Raw genomic sequence first — 16371 nt, 5'->3', positions numbered from 1 at the left:
ATATGTCAATATGAATCAGTCCCTGGAAGGCAGAACATTTCAAACGTGAATGACCCTGTCGGCCAATGTGATACTAAGCAGAAGGCTGAGGAGTGCAGAGCAGTGAGATGAATGGCAGCTTAAGCTACAACTGTACTCCTGGGCACTCTTTAGAGATGCTGAAGTGCTGCATCTGACAAACGACCTGTTTTCCAGATACAGTATAGGCAAAGAAATTGAATTGCTACGAAGCATCTTGCACTTCAGAAAGAATTGAAGCTGGACCTTTACACAGTAAAGATTTCTCAATATTCACTTTCCCACTGTCTGATTATATATCAGTAGGTGATGACCCGAATATAAAGTATGAAAGGGATAGATAAGATAGAAGCAGGAAAGTTGTTTCCACTGGTAGGTGAGACTAGAACTAGGGGACATAGCCTCAAGACTTGGGGGAGTAAATTTAGGATGGGGATGAGGAGGAACTGCTTTTCCCAAAGAGTGGTGGATCTGTGGAATTCTCTGCCTAATGAAGCAATGGAGGATACTTCAGTAAATATACTTAAGACAAGATTGGATAGAATTTTGCATAGTTGGGGAGTTAAGGGTTATGGGGAAAAAGGCAGATAGGTGGAGATGAGTCCACGGTCAGATCAGTCATGATCTTATTGAATGGTGGAGCAGGCTCGATGGGCCAGAAGGCCTACTCCTGCTCCTATTTCTTATGTTCTTATGAATTATTTGAGAGTGGTAAAATCATTTGCTTGCAATGTCTAATGAAAATCATTACATTGTTAAATATTCACTCAGCACACAATCCATTTGTTCTTTCCATAAACGCATTAGCTGCTGCAAATCATTGTTTTACAGCACTGGTATAGAAACAAAGCTGAACTTTAAAATCAAGAATAAAGCATAAGTATAAAGTATTTTGTAGAAGTAATGCTTTTACAAATTAATTTATAAAGCTAAGCGAATGCAGTAGTAGAGCAGGAGGTCACCTGTCATCTGATGTATTCTGAAAAACCAGGATTGCGGAGATCTCAGGAACATACTGACCTCCAAGAAACACCTCACAAAAGTTCACTTCCCAACTATGAATCAAAGAACATTGCAAACTCCACACAGAGAGTACTGGATGTGTTGATGGGTCTAGAATTGCTGCAACTTTCTTAGTTCTGTAGGTTTCTTGTTGTAATTTGATTTGACATTTTAGGCATTCTTTCTTCCTGAGACAAACTTATTATAGAACTGCTTTCACTTTTTTAATGTGGTACATTACTTTTTACTAATGGTATTTGAGCTGATTGAACACTATTGTGAGTCATTGGCAAAAGTGAAATCCAGTTTTTAAGACAGCACATAAGCACCACCTAGTGGTCATTGCATCACTTTCCTCCCAATGTATTTACAATTTAATTAGAAGTGAACATAGATAACTTGCATTAATATGGAGCCATTCACAATCTTTGGATGTCCCAAAGCATTTCTTAAATATCTTAACACATGGAGGCAGTCTCTTTGGCTAACCAGGTCTGTGCTGATCATCAGAACTCCAGTTCTACACTAAATGGTTCGGCACAAACTAGATGGGCTTTAGCTCCTGTATCTGTGCTGTGCTTTTCTATGACTCTATGAATCTAAATCTACCCATTTTATTCTCCCCACATTCCCATCAACTTCCCACCCCACCTACTTTCCACCATTGACCTTCACACTTCAGATTTAGAGCCAGATGTATTATCACTGACCTCCAAGAGGACCACAACCTTGTCATGGTTGGAGGCTTGTGTGCCTCAATGACCGGGAGAGCTATGCTAGCTGAAGTCAGGGCTTCATGCTTTGGCTCCTGGTAGGGTCACCCATGTCAGGCAGGTTAAAGGGTAGAGGCCAGACTTAATGGTCCACTGGTCCTCCAGGTTTGGGGGTTCAACTCAGGGCCAACAACCCTGACTGGTAAAATTGTTAAGGAAAGAGCAAGGAAGAACCCTTTTGTATGTATGACCGACAATACTTCTGAGTCTCTACCTGGAACTTGTATGACTGATAGTCGTGAAGACCTAGAAGAAGCTACCGACACAACAAAGGAAGCTCTGAACACTGCCAGAGATGGAGGACCGTCATTGCTGCCCTAAACACCAGCAGCGTAGCAGGTGATAAGTAAGTTATTATCAATGACTTCTGTTACATGACATTTGTTGTCTTGTGGCAACAGTGAACTGAAAAGAAAAAAACTTACTAATCCTTTCATAAAGTACAGAAATTTATAGGCAAATTAATTAACCAACCAACTGGCATTTTGGGAAATAGGAGGAAATCCATGTAGTCACAGGGAGAACATTGCAAACTCCACACAGAGAGTACTGGATGTGTTGATGGGTCTAGAATTGCTGCAACTTTCTTTGTTATGTAGGAAATATATTTGGCAGTTTATGTACAGCAATATCGGGAAATAACATGCCAATACTGTACCAGATTATTTGGTTTTGGTGATTTTAGTTGAGAGACAATTATTGGTCAGGACACAGAGGATAAATCAATTGTTCTTTTTTGAAATTATGATACAGATTAAATCCTCATGATTCTGAATTCCAAATTTCAGTTGTAGTGCTGGGAGAATTTGCTGATCAATTTGACAATTCAGGATTAAAGGCAATTCTAAAGATATAATTTAAGATTTATTCAAAAATGGAAACACATGTTTTCAGTTGTACACTTTAGCTTTTATACTACCATTCACTCAGTTGGAGGTGGTAGGTGAAAGGAGAAACCAAGTCACAGGAGCGTAATTGGGTGGTGCTTGCTCACTGGGCCGGGGGGAGGGGGGGGGCTATTACTGTGTTGTATCTCTAACTCAATAAAAAAGATAGAGAGATGATGATGGGCAGATGGACCCAGGTGTGGGAGGGATAGTAAATGTGAACATGTAAATCATACCAGCTTCATGGTATCAGAATACCATGTGCATGTCTCTTGTTCCACCAGGAGCCTAACAGCTTTGACCATTGCTACACAACCATTAAAACTTCCCACTGGGCCACCATCCCCACCCGCTCCATTCATACTTTGGTAAATCAGACCTCTGGGCTGTGCTCCTTCTCTCTGCATACAAACAGAAGCTGAAATGTGAGGCTCTAGTGCAGAAAGTTGTACTGTGCTGGTCTGAGGAATCAGATGACCTTCTGCACAATTACTTTAAGCTGGTGGGTTGGTCCATGTTCAAATACAGAGCAGCTAGCCTATACGCTATGTCATTATTTCATCGAATTTATTAGCAAATGTACCAACGAGGACAATTTGGGTGTCCCCAAACTAGAAACCATGGAGATCCACTCCCTACTTAAAGTCAACAACTGTGACATTCAAATCAATTAATTCTGACCTTTACAAGAAATACAGGTCAGCACTCACAACACGCTGGAGGAACCCAGCAGGTCGGGCAGCATCAGTGGAAAAGACCAGTCAACGTTTCGGGCCAGAATCCTTCGTCAGGACTGTAGGGGGAAGGGGCAGGTGCCCTATAAAGAAGGTGGGGGGGAGGGTGGGAAGGAGAAGGCTGGTAGGTTCCAGGTGAAAAAACCAGTAAGAGAAAAGATACCAGCCTTCTCCTTCCCACCCTCCCCCCCCACCTTCTTTATAGGGCCTCTGCCCCTTCCCCCTACAGTCCTGATGAAGGGTTCTGGCCCGAAACGTCAACCGATCTTTTCCACTGATGCTGCCCGACCTGCTGAGTTCCTCCAGCGTGTTGTGAGTGTTGCTTTGACCCCAGCAACTGCAGATTATTTTGTGTTTACAAGAAATACAGATACGGCTTTTGTAAAGCTGTCAAGGACGCCAAGAGACAATACCAGTACAGAATCAAAGACCAGACCAGTCATCAGTTGAACATGTTATAACCGGCTACAAAATGAAATTGGGCGGCATTGGCAATGACAATACATCCCTTCCTATGACCTCAATGCATACAAAACATGTTTTGAACAGAAGGTGATTGGAATGTCACTACCCACCCCAACAACCTCCAGTGTACCTGAACCCACAGCCACCATTGTAGACATCAGATCAGTCTTTCAGAAAGTGAATCCACGAAAAGCATTTTCCCCTCTCATCGTTGTTGGCCATGTTCTTAAGGCCCCATGTAGATCAATTGGCAGGGGTATTTCCAGACAGTTTTAACCTTTGCCTGCTTCAATCTGAGGTTCCTACATCCTTTAAGAAGACCACTATCATCTTCATATCAGAGAAAAACACGGTAACACACCTTATTGACTGCCGTCTGGTGGCACTGATTTCCAGCAACAGCATATCACCTGTGGGATGAGACAAGCCAACACTGTTATACCACCATACCACTACTGTGCCCTTTCATGGCCACACTTTGGGAAGTCTCACCACCTGGCTGTACTTCTACTCACAGTGTATAGGCAGAGACTATAGGCAAAGACCGCAGAACCAGTGGCGAGGACCAAGAAGGTATAGTCGAGAGAGGCAGAGGAGCACTTACAGGACTGCTTTGACTCAGTGGACTGGAGATTATTAAGGGACTTATCTTCGAATCTGAATGGATCTGTTGTCACCAGGTTCATCAAGACCTGTCTGGGTGATGGGTGAATGTGCCTTCGAGAATACGCTAGACATACTTAAACCAAAGCTGTGGATGAACCAGGAGATTCATAGTCTTCTGAGGGCGAGACTGTGGTATTCAAGACCAGAAATCCAGAACTAAATGAGAAGTCCAGGTACAGCTTATGGAAGACTATTCTAAGGGCAAGAAAACAATTCCAGTTGAAATTAGAAATGGAATCGGATGCACACCAGCTCTGGCAGGGTTTGCAGGCCATTACTTCCTACAAGATGAAACCAAACATAATGAATGGCTGTGATGCTTCGCTCCCAAATAAGCTCAACACCTTTTATGCATGCTTTGTAAAAGGAGAATAAAACTACACCCGTGCAAATTCCTGCAGCAGATGGTGACCCTCTGATCTGTCTCTGAGGCTGACATGAGAATATCTTTCAAGAAGGTGAACCTTCACAAGGTGATAGGCCCTGATGGTGTACCTGGCTGGGCACTGAAAACCTGTGCCACTAACTGTCAGGAGGGTTCAAGGACATCTTCAATCTCTCACTGCTGCAGTCGGAGGTTCCCACCTGCTTCAAAAGGGCAACGATTATACCAGCGCCAAAGAAGAGCTGAGTGAGCTTCCTCACAACTATTTCCCAGTTGCACATTTACTGTGATGAAATTGGTCATAGCCAAACTCCTGCCTAAGCAAGGACCTAGACCCACTGCAATTTCCCTATTGCCACAATAGGTCTAAAACATATGCAATCTCACTGGCTCTCCAATAGCAATACCTACATCAGACTGCTGCTTATTGATTACAGCTCAGCGTTGAACATCATCATACTCTCAGTTCTAATCAACAACCTCCAAAACCTGGGCCGCTTTACCTCCCTCTGCAACCAGATCCTTGACTTCCTCACTGAGAGACCAGTCTGTGTGGATTGGAAATAACATTAATGACAATAATACCCTGCGGTTACCGCAGGGTTCAGTGCTGGGACCGCAGCTGTTTACAATATATATTAATGATTTAGTTGAGGGAATTAAAAGTAACATTAGCAAATTTGCCGATGACACAAAGCTGGGTGGCAGTGTGAAATGTGAGGAGGATGTTATGAGAATGCAGGGTGACTTGGACAGGCTGGGTGAGTGGGCAGATGCAGTTTAATGTGGTTAAATGTGAGGTTATCCACTTTGGTGGTAAGAACAGGAAGATAGATTATTATCTAAATGGAATCAAGTTAGAAAAAGGGGAAGTACAACGAGATCTAGGTGTTCTTGTGCATCAGTCACTGAAAGCAAGCATGCAAGTACAGCAGGCAGTGAAGAAAGCTAATGGCATGCTGGCCTTCATAACAAGGGGAATTGAGTATAAGAGCAAAGAGGTCCTTCTGCAGCTGTACAGGGCCCTGGTGAGACCACACCTGGAGTATTGTGTGCAGTTTTGGTCTCCAAATTTGAAGAAGGACATTCTTGCTATTGAGGGAGTGCAGCGTAGGTTCACAAGGTTAATTCCCGGGATGGCGGGACTGTCATATGTCGAAAGATTGGAGCGACTGGGCTTGTATACACTGGAATTTAGAAGGCTGAGAGGGGATCTTATTGAAACATATAAGATTATCTGAAACATAACAGACAATATTATTAAAGGATTGGACATGCTGGAGGCAGGAAGCATGTTCCCGCTGATGGGTGAGTCCAGAACCAGAGGCCATAGTTTAAGAATAAGGGGTAGGCCATTTAGAACGGAGCTGAGGAAAAACCTTTTCACCCAGAAAGTGGTGGATATGTGGAATGCTCTGCCCCAGAAGTCTGTGGAGGCCAAGTCTCTGGATGCTTTCAAGAAAGAGATGGATAGAGCTCTTAAAGATAGCTGAATCAAAGGTTATGGGGATAAGGCAGGAACTGGATACTGATAGTGGATGATCAGCCATGATCACAGTGAATGGCCTACTCCTGCACCTATTGTCTATTGTCTATTAACATCTCCTCCTGACAATCAGCATTGGTGCACCTCAAGGATGATGATGATGATTATGATTATGAGGACACGCAGTCCCCTTTTATTGTCATTTACTAATGCATGCATTAAGAAATGATAAGAATGTTTTTCCAGAATGATATCATGAAAACACATGACAAATCAACTTAAAAACTAACAAAAATCACATAATTTTAACATATAGTTACAACAGTGCAAAGCAATACCGTAATTTGATAAGAACAGACCATGGCACAGTAAAAATTTCAGAGTCTCTCACAAGTCCCATCGTTTCACACAGACGGTAAACCCCCAGCGCCGCCAACTTGCTGATGCAGCATCCCGGAAGCATCCTACCACAGTCTGACTCCGAGTCCATCCGAAAAACTCCGAGCCTCCGACCACCTGTCCGACACCGAGCACCATCTCTGCTGAGCGTTTCGACCCTGGCCCTGGCAACAGGCGATATGCAAAGCCGAGGATTTGGGCCTTCGTCTCATGCTTAGCCTACTGCTCTACTCTCTCTACACACATGACTGACTAGGCAAAGCTCAAACACCATCTATAAACTTGCTGATGACACAACTATTGTTGGTAGAATTTCAGATGGTGACGAGAAGGCTTACAGGAGTGAGATATATTAACTGGTTGAGCAGTGTCACCACAACCACCTTGCACTCAATATCAAAACAGACCAAGGAATTGATTGTGGACTTCAGGAAGGGGAAGTCAAGGGAACACATATCAGTCCTCATTGAGGGATCAGAAGTGGAAAGGGTGAGCAGTTTCAAGTTCCTGGGTGCCAACATCTCTTCAGGTCTATCCTGGGTCCAACATAACAATGCAATTACAAAGAAGGCATGACAGTGACTATATTTCTTTAGGAGTTTGAGGAGACTTGGTAGGTCACCAAAGGCTCTAGCAAATTTCTAGATAAACCTTGGAGGGCATTGTAACTGGTTGCATCATCATGTGGTATGGAGGGACCACTACAGAGGATCAAAAAAAGCTGCCGAAAGTTGTAAACTCTGCCAGCTCCATCATGGGCACTAGTCTCCCCAGCATTGGACACCTTCAAAAAGCAATGCCTCAAGAAGGCAGCAGTCATCATGAAGGACTCCCGTCATCCAGGATATGCTCTCCTCTCATTACTACCATCAAGGTGGAGAAATAGGAACCTGAAGACACACATTCAACATTTCAGTTAAATTTCTTCCCTTCTGCCAGCAGATTTCTGAATGGACGTTGAACCCATGAACACTACCTTTTTCTTCTGCTCTCTTTTTGCACTACTTACTGAGTTTTTTATAACATTTCTTATTATAATTTGTTTGAAAAAGTATGTATTGCAGTGTAGGTGCCGCAAATCAACAAATTTCATAACATATGCCAGTGACGTTAAATCAGATTCTGATTCTGAAGTGTATTGAGAGGAATACATTAACCCTACCCTTCCAGGCAATCTCAACCCACTGCAATTCACTGAAACAGGTCTATGGCAGATACCTTCTCCCAAGCTCTACGCCCATCTTTAGAGCATCTGGACAGTAAAAACATCCATGTTAGACTATTGTTTATAGACTACAGCTCTGCCTTCGGTACTATAATTCCAAACTAACTTCTAAAACTGAGACTCAATACCTCCCTGTGCGAATGAATCCTTGATTTCCTGACCAGCAAAAGCAATTGGTAAGGATGGGCAGCAATAACTCCACTAGGATTATTCTCAACATGAGCACCCCACAACGATGTGTCCTCAGTGCCTACTCTATTGAATTGAATTGACTTTATTTCTTAGATCCTTCAAATAGAGGAGTAAAGATCTTTACGTTACGTCTCCATCTAAATGTGCAATCACAGTAATTTATAATAAGTAGAACAGTCAATGTAATATAGGGTACACTCAAATCATTGAGAGTTAATCAGTCTGATGGCCTGGTGGAACTTGTTCTGGAGTTGCTCTGGCCTACGGTCAGACCACACTTAGATCCCCTCCAGTTCGCCTACCAGCCCCGACTAGTTGAGGATGCCATCGTCTTCCTGCTGAATCGTGTCTACGCACTGTGAGGGTTATGTTTTTTGACTTCTCCAGTGCGTTCAACACCATCCGCCCTGCTCTGCTGGGGGAGAAGCTGACAGCCATGCAGGTGGATGCTTCCCTAGTGTCATGGATTCTTGATTACCTGACTGGCAGACCACAGTACGTATGCTTGCAACACTATGTGTCCGACAGAGTGATCAGCAGCACTGGGGCTCCACAGGGGACTGTTCTGTCTCCCTTTCTCTTCACCATTTACACCTCCGACTTCAACTGCTGCACTGAGTCTTGTCATCTTCAGAAGTTTTCGGATGACTCTGCCATAGTTGGATGCAACAGCAAGGGAGATGAGGCTGAGTACAGGGCTACGGTAGGAAACTTTGTCACATTGTGTGAGCAGAATTATCTGCAGCTTAATATGAAAAAGACCAAGGAGCTGGTGGTAGACCTGAGGAGAGCTAAGGTACCGGTGACCCCTGTTTCCATCCAGGAGGTCAGTGTGGACATGGTGGAGGATTACAAATACCTGGGGATACGAATTGACAATAAACTGGACTGGTCAAAGAACACTGAGGCTGTCTACGAGAAGGGTCAGAGCCGTCTCTATTTCCTGAGGTCCTTTAACATTGGCCAGACAATGCTGAGGATGTTCTACGAGTCTGTGGTGGCCAGTGCTATCATGTTTGCTGTTGTGTGTTGGGGCAGCAGGCTGAGGGTGGCAGACACCAACAGAATCAACAAACTCATTCAAAATGCCAGTGACGTTGTGGGGATGGAACTGGACTCTCTGACGGTGGTGTCTGAAAAGAGGATGCTGTCTAAGTTGCATGCCATCTTGGTCAATGTCTCCCATCCACTACATAATGTACTGGGTGGGCACAGGAGTACATTCAGCCAGAGACTCATTCCACCGAGATGCAGCACTGAGCGTCATAGGAAGTCATTCCTGCCTGTGGCCATCAAACTTTACAACTTCTCCCTTGGAGGGTCAGATGCCCTGAGCCAATAGGCTGATCCTGGACTTACTTCATAATTTACTGGCATAATTTACATATTACTATTTAAATATTTATGGTTCTATTACTATTTATTATTTATGGTGCAACTGTAACGGAAACCAATTTCCACCGGGATTAATAAAGTGTGACTATGACTATCTCAACAATTTGAAACATTAACATTTTCCTCTCCCTCTGTAGCAAGCTGTTATCAGTACGCTATTATAAACGAGAACTCAGACGAGTCATTGGTACTATTGAGTACTAAGAATCTTGAGATTCCCAGAGAAAATCCCTCAGCTAGAATGAGAAACACAGAAAACCTACAGCACAATAGAGGCCCTTCAGCCCACAATGCTGTGCCGAACATGTACTTACTTTATAAATTACCTAGGGTTACCCACAGCCCTCTATTTTTCTGAGCTCCATGTACCTATCCAGGAGTCTCTTAAAAGACCCTATTGCATCTTGAAAGAATCAAACAAAATATTTAACCTAGAAAACAAAAATCTTCACTATTGCTCAATGGAAACAAATCCATCACTTGAGATTTTCCAACATTCTAGTTTTATTCTGGACTTATAGGTGTTATTTTGTCTCAAAATATTTCTCTTCAACAGGTTCAGCAACAACATAATGGATGCTTCCAAGTCGAGCTATTTTGATTAAAAGGATAATGAAATGTTTGATTTTGAAAAAAACTGAATTGGCAATGTACAAATGTTGTGTTTGATAATCCAACACGAGTCTCGTCACCTTTGGGATGGTCTAACTTTAAAGGATGTCAGACCTGGCATCACTACAATAACCGTTTAACATCATTTTGCGAAGGCAGCCATATACCATTTGACTTCCTACTTACTTGCTGAATTGAAATGCTCATTTTTAGTAAGTACACTATCAGAAACACACATCACTTTGAGCACTAACTCTTCCCAATCTAAAATCACTTAAGTAATAACACTTGCAATTTATTGGCCACATTCCAATTAATTCTCCTACTATTTATAGCACCAATGCACACTTCAGTAACTTTTCTTTCTGAAATACCTGAGAAGCTATTTTACTTTTGTCAAGCTTTATTATGTACTCTATTTTCTTTAAAACTAATTCTTTGTCATTCTTTTCCTTTTAATATTCCGTCCAATCTTCTGACCCGACTATAAAATATTTGTATCAGGTATTGCTTAGTACCCATCCAGGCCTTAAAAAGAGGAAAATTAACACAATGAGAAAAAAAGCTGAAAATCTGCTCAAGGAATGAAAAAAAAAGCAAAAAGTTGTTTGGAAGTTTAGATTTTAATATGTGGAAAAACTTCCTTATGCATACCATTAATAGGAGTTTAACCGTTACAGTATAGATGATAATCCCGATTAAATGTTTTTTATTGATTCAACAGACCCAATAACTTGACATATTACTTTAACTACAGAGTATTTTGATGAGCAATGATTTTAAGCACTTGTTAGGAACTCGATGGCTGTATCTCTCTCTGATACTAGTTCATCAGCAGTGGCTTTCATCTTTTCGCAGGCGAAGTCGTTGATTGGCAAACAGTTGACAATAGACCAAGTTTTATTCTGGAATAAACAGAAGCAATTAGTGAATATCAACATCAGTAACCTATATTAAATGGAATATATCATATTAGTACGGGCAGCACAGTGTGCAGCAGTTAGTATAACACTTCACAGCACCAGCAATCCAGGTTCAATTTCCTTCCCCGTCTGGAAGCTCTCTCCGTGTCCGCACAAGTTTCCTCCAGGTGCTTCGCTATCTTTTCACACTCGAAAGATGTACAGGTTAGGGTGAGTAAGCTGTGGCCACGCTATAGTGATGCCAGAAGCAAGACAACACTTGCCCCAAGCATGTCGTCAATGCATTTCACTATGTTTCAATCTACATGACAAATGAAGCTCATTTTAAGTATGAACCTGTCTGTTTTTACCTTACTTGTGCTAGTTCAAGAAAGAAAAAAAATTGTGTGTTTACCTTGATTTTTACTGGGAAAGAATAGATCAGGCCTTCGGGGATACCATATGTATTTCCATCAGAAATCACTCCCATTGACACCCATTCACCCTGAAGGGGGAAGAAAAAGAGACGGCATTTTTATTTTCATTCATATCAGTTTCATTTTGAAGGCATTAAAAATCTTTGCTGGGATAATGCAAATCAAATGTTAAACTAAACTGAGGCCCTTCACTGGTCGGGGTCAATCTTGGACGTTGTGTCCCAGCTGTCTACATGACACTCAAGTCAGGGCAGTACGATACAGACAGCAAGCTGTTGCTCATGTAGCAAGCTTCCCCTCTCCACGCAGCTGATGAATCCAAATGAACAGCAGTTTGGCACCAGCTGCATCGCTGGAGTTGCCAGTTAGCAATGAACTCAACGAGAACTGCCTTAGGGACTCAAGCTGCAGTTTTTTTCCCTTCAGCGTTTACTCCTGGAGCCTTCTCTGTGAGTGGGTATTGCCGCACGGCAGCTGAGGTCTGAGATCAGGGTTTTCCTCTGATGAGCTGCCAACCCCCATCTGCCTGAAACAACTGGTGCCAGTTAACTCGCCTTTGTCCCTTCGCCCATCGGCAGAAATAGTTCTGCTGACCTTAGTAGCTAAGCCACACATGAAGGCTAGGAGCTGGACTTGGTTGTTAGAGGCTATTTGAGATGCACGCCATTGCAATCATTTAATAGATAGTGTAGTGGGAGCTTATCCCCACTACCACCACCAGCAATAACTAATTTAGCAACCGTGTAATAAAATTCAATCTCTGACAAATATCCTGAATGGACACCATGAAAGAATTGTAAAAGCGTGTTTAAGGGGAGTCAAAAATTGCAGTGTCTGTAATCTGGAGTAAAAATATAAGGCAGGGTCTCAACTCAAAACGAGTGTCAGTTGCTTGAGGAACTCGGGCTTTAAAAATGGCAACACATTAGCAAGGAGAAGAGTTACCCAGATATTTCAGAAGGCAGTCACTCCTATTTCCATCCTTAATATCTCTACTTTTCCCTTTCAGGGTTCTTTTGAAGACCCCGAGCTGGAGTTATACACTGACTTCGGGTCTTTGTGGGAATGTGACCCGCTCTCGGGGTTTCACAACTGGCCTTTATTCAGCACGGCCTAAGAGCTTTGCACGCCTTCGGAGGTCCCTGATTTCGTGGCTCTGGAGTCCATGGGGATTGGAGGTTGGTGTCTAGGCAGGAGATTGGTATGTTGTGGGAGATGGAAGATCGAAGGCCGTGTGCCCAGAGACCCGAGATCTTTGGGCACAGAGCTCAGAAAAAGCAACACAACGGACTTTTAACATCATAAACCAATGAGTTGTCTGTTATGTCTCCCCGCTCACTGTGAAACGGAGACACCGCTTTCTCCCTTATTGGGGGGGCGGTGGCGTGAGGGAGGGAGGGACAGACAATGGTATGTCGAATACCGGGTGAACGCACAGTCTTTGGAGTAATGCAAGTTTGTTTCTTTGCTGCTGCTTTGCTGCACGTTTGAGTGCTCGGTGGCAGGTGCTGGTGCTTCTATTTTTACCAGTGGGGGGAGGGGGGACTGTTGCTTGCTGCTGCTTACGCGCAGGAGGGAGGGAGGGAATCTGGGGGGGACTTTGGGGTTCTAACATTTAACTGCCATTCATTCTTTGGGGCACCCCTCTGCTTTCATGGATGGTTGCAAAGAAAAAGCATTTCAGGATGTATATTGTATACATTTCTCTGACATTAAATGTACCTTTGAACCTATTAGATTAACTGCTTCAAATCCAGTTTATTGTCAGGGACAAGAAGGTGTGACTGTAAGTAGGAAGATCCAAGTAGTGATCCCAGAAGTTGAGTTGTCAGGTGCTGTGGAGACCAGCGATCTCCAGGTAAGCAAGTCCCAGAATGGAGGTCAGTACAGGCGGGAGTCATGAGGGCTGGTGAACCCACAGGTCACCGAGGTCAGCGCTCCATGCCAGTCTGGAAGCCAAGACCCAAAGGTCAAACCAGTGACCGCAGAGTCTTGTGTTCGATACCCAGAGATCGGCAGAGTCCGGAGGACAAAGCCAAAGGTCGAAGGTAGTTGACCAAAGGTTGAAGGGTGAAGTTGGGAAATCAGTCCAGAGGTCAGCCTGATGCATCCAAGCCTGGGCCAGGAACTGATTATTGGAGTGCTGATGGCTGAGAGTTGGGAGCCAAGGACTAGAGGCAGCCGGTACTGGGATCGTAGGCCTGTCTATGGGGGGAGGGGGCGTGAGGGCGGGGGGGGGCAGAAGTGAGTGGGGTTTGTTTTGCTGTAGTTTTGTTGTTGCTGTTCTTGTTTTGTGGCTCTGCCGAACATTGTTGGATGCTATGTGGTTGTAGGAATGTGCGACAATACTTGAGGGAGGTGATGTACTGGTATCACTACAGAAACATGAGAGAGGAGGCGGCCAATGTTAATTGGAAGGGATGACAGTGGAACAGCAACGGCCAAGAGTTTCTGGAGGTAATTAGCACAGCAGGATCATTTTGTGTAAAGAATAAGCACCAATCCAAAGGGATGATGAGATCACTGTGGCTGACAAGGGGAGTCAACAGCTGCATAAAAGCAAAAGGGAGGACATGAAGTAGTAGAAAATTGTCGAGGAGCTAGAGGGTGAAATGTGAAAGTAAGCCAGCCAATAATAGGAGGATATATAAAGAGTAAAAAGCAAGAGTGGACATCTTACTGCTGGAAAATAATGCTGGAGAATTGGTAATGGGGAGCAAAGAAACGGCAGACAAACTGAATAAAAGCTTGTCAGTCTTCACCATGGAAACACAACAGCACACCAGAAACTCAACAGAATTAAAGGGCAGAGATTATTGTAGTCACTCTTATAAGGAGAATTTGATGGTTCCAGAAATGAATATTCACTGGAGTTTAGAAAGATGGGGGAGGGGGAGAAATCTCATTGAAACCTACTGAATATTAAAAGCAATGCTAGAGGAACAGAAATGCTAGAATAACTCAACAGATCAGGCAGCATCCACGGAAATGAATAAACAATCGAGGTTTCAGGCAAAGACCTTTCATCAGGACTGGAAAAAGTGGAAGATGCCAGAATAAGAAGGTGGGGAGAGGGGAATAATGAAAGGCTTGAATAGAGAGAATATGGAGAGGATATAAGGTACAGTACTGGAGCAGAATTTGGCCCATTGAGCCTGCCATTCTATCATGGCTGATTTATTATCCCTCTCAACCCTATTGTTCTGTCTTCTCGTAATTTTTGACGCCCTGATTAATCAAGAACCTATCAACGTCTGCCTTAAATATACCCAATGACTTGGCTTGCACAGCCATCTGTGGCAATAAATTCCACAGATTCACCATCTGGCTAAAAAATTCCTCCTCAAATCAGTTCTAAGTGGATATCCCTTTATTCTGAGGCTCTCTGGCTCTAGACTCACCCACTACAGGAAACATCCTCTGCACATCCAGTCTGTCTGGGCCTTTGAATATTCAATAGGTCAGTCTTCTAAACTCCAGTGAATACAGGCCAGAGCCATAATACATTAACCCTTTCAGACCATAAGACATTGGAGCAGAATTAGGCCATCTGGCCCATCAAGTCTGCTCCACTATTCAATCATGGCTGATCCTTTTTTCCCTCCTCCTCAACCCCAGTTCCCAGCCTGCTCCCCGTAACCTTTGCTGCCATATTCAATCAAGACCCTGTCAATCTCTGCCTTCAATACACCCAATGACCTGGCCTCCACAGCTGCATGTGGCAACAAATTCCACAAATTCACCACCCTTTGGCTAAAGAAATTTCTCTGCATCTCTGTTGCGAAAGGGCGCCCCTCTATCCTGAGGCTGTGCCCTCTTGTCCTAGACTCTCCCACCATGGGAAACATCCTTTCCATATCTACTCTGTCTAGGCCTTTCAACATTTCAAAGGTTTCAATGAGATCCCTCCCTCATCCTTCTGAACCCCAGCGAGTGCAGACCCAGAGCCTCATATGATAATCCTTTCATTCCTAGAATCATCCGAGTGAAGCTCCTCTGGACCCTTTACAATGCCAGCACATCTTTTCATAGAGACCCCATGCAGTCTGACCAATGCCTCATAAAGCCCCAGCATAACACCCAATCACAAACAAGAGAAAATCTGTAGACACTGGAAATCCAAGCAACACACACAAAATGCTGGAGGAACTCAGCAGGCCATGCAGCATTTGTGGAAAAGAGTGCTGTCAATGTTTCGGGCCGAAACCCTTTGCCAGCCCTGCCAAAGGAATTTTCCATAGATGCTGCTCGGCCTGCTGAGTTTCTCCAGCATTTCGTGTGTGTTGCTCAGCATAACATCCTAGATTTTATAGAATATAGAACAGTATAGCACAGTACAGGCCCTTCAGCCCACAATGTTGTGCCGACCCTTAAACCCTACCTCCCATATAACCCCCCCACCTTAAATTCCTCCATATACCTGTCTAGTAGTCTCTTAAATTTCACTAGTGTATCTGCCTCCACCACAGACTCAGGCAGTGCATTCCACGCACCAACCACCCCGAGTAAAAAAACCTTCCTCTAATATCCCCCTTGAACTTCCCACCCCTTACCTTAAAGTCATGTCCTCTTGTATTGAGCAGTGGTGCCCTGGGGAGGAGGTGCTGGCTGTCCACTCTATCTATTCCTCTTATTATCTTGTACACCTCTATCATGTCTCCTCTCATCCTCCTTCTCTCTAGAGAGTAAAGCCCTAGCTCCCTTAATCTCTGATCATAATGCATACTCTCTAAACCAGGCAGCATCCTGGTAAGTCTCCTCTGTACCCTTTCCAATGCTTTCACATCCTTCCT

At 43.7% G+C, this 16371-nt stretch overlaps 1 protein-coding gene across 1 annotated transcript in view; it reads right to left on the bottom strand.

Moving 5' to 3' along the window:
• Positions 1 to 10843: 10843 nt before the first annotated feature.
• Positions 10844 to 16371, bottom strand: part of mdh1ab (malate dehydrogenase 1Ab, NAD (soluble)) — a 29120-nt gene continuing 23592 nt past the window's right edge. Inside the window, exons 8-9 of the mRNA XM_072265407.1 lie at positions 11557 to 11646; positions 10844 to 11144 (exon numbers count right to left, since the gene is read on the bottom strand). Coding sequence (XP_072121508.1) covers positions 11019 to 11144; positions 11557 to 11646 — 216 coding nt within the window. The 3' untranslated portion in view covers positions 10844 to 11018. The remainder of the gene's footprint in view (positions 11145 to 11556; positions 11647 to 16371) is intronic.

The sequence above is a fragment of the Mobula birostris genome, chromosome 8 (genome assembly GCF_030028105.1).
Source record: "Mobula birostris isolate sMobBir1 chromosome 8, sMobBir1.hap1, whole genome shotgun sequence".
Classification (NCBI taxonomy): domain Eukaryota; kingdom Metazoa; phylum Chordata; class Chondrichthyes; order Myliobatiformes; family Myliobatidae; genus Mobula; species Mobula birostris.
The sequence above is the reverse complement of the archived record's forward strand: the minus strand, read 5'-3'. Positions and strand labels throughout refer to the sequence as shown.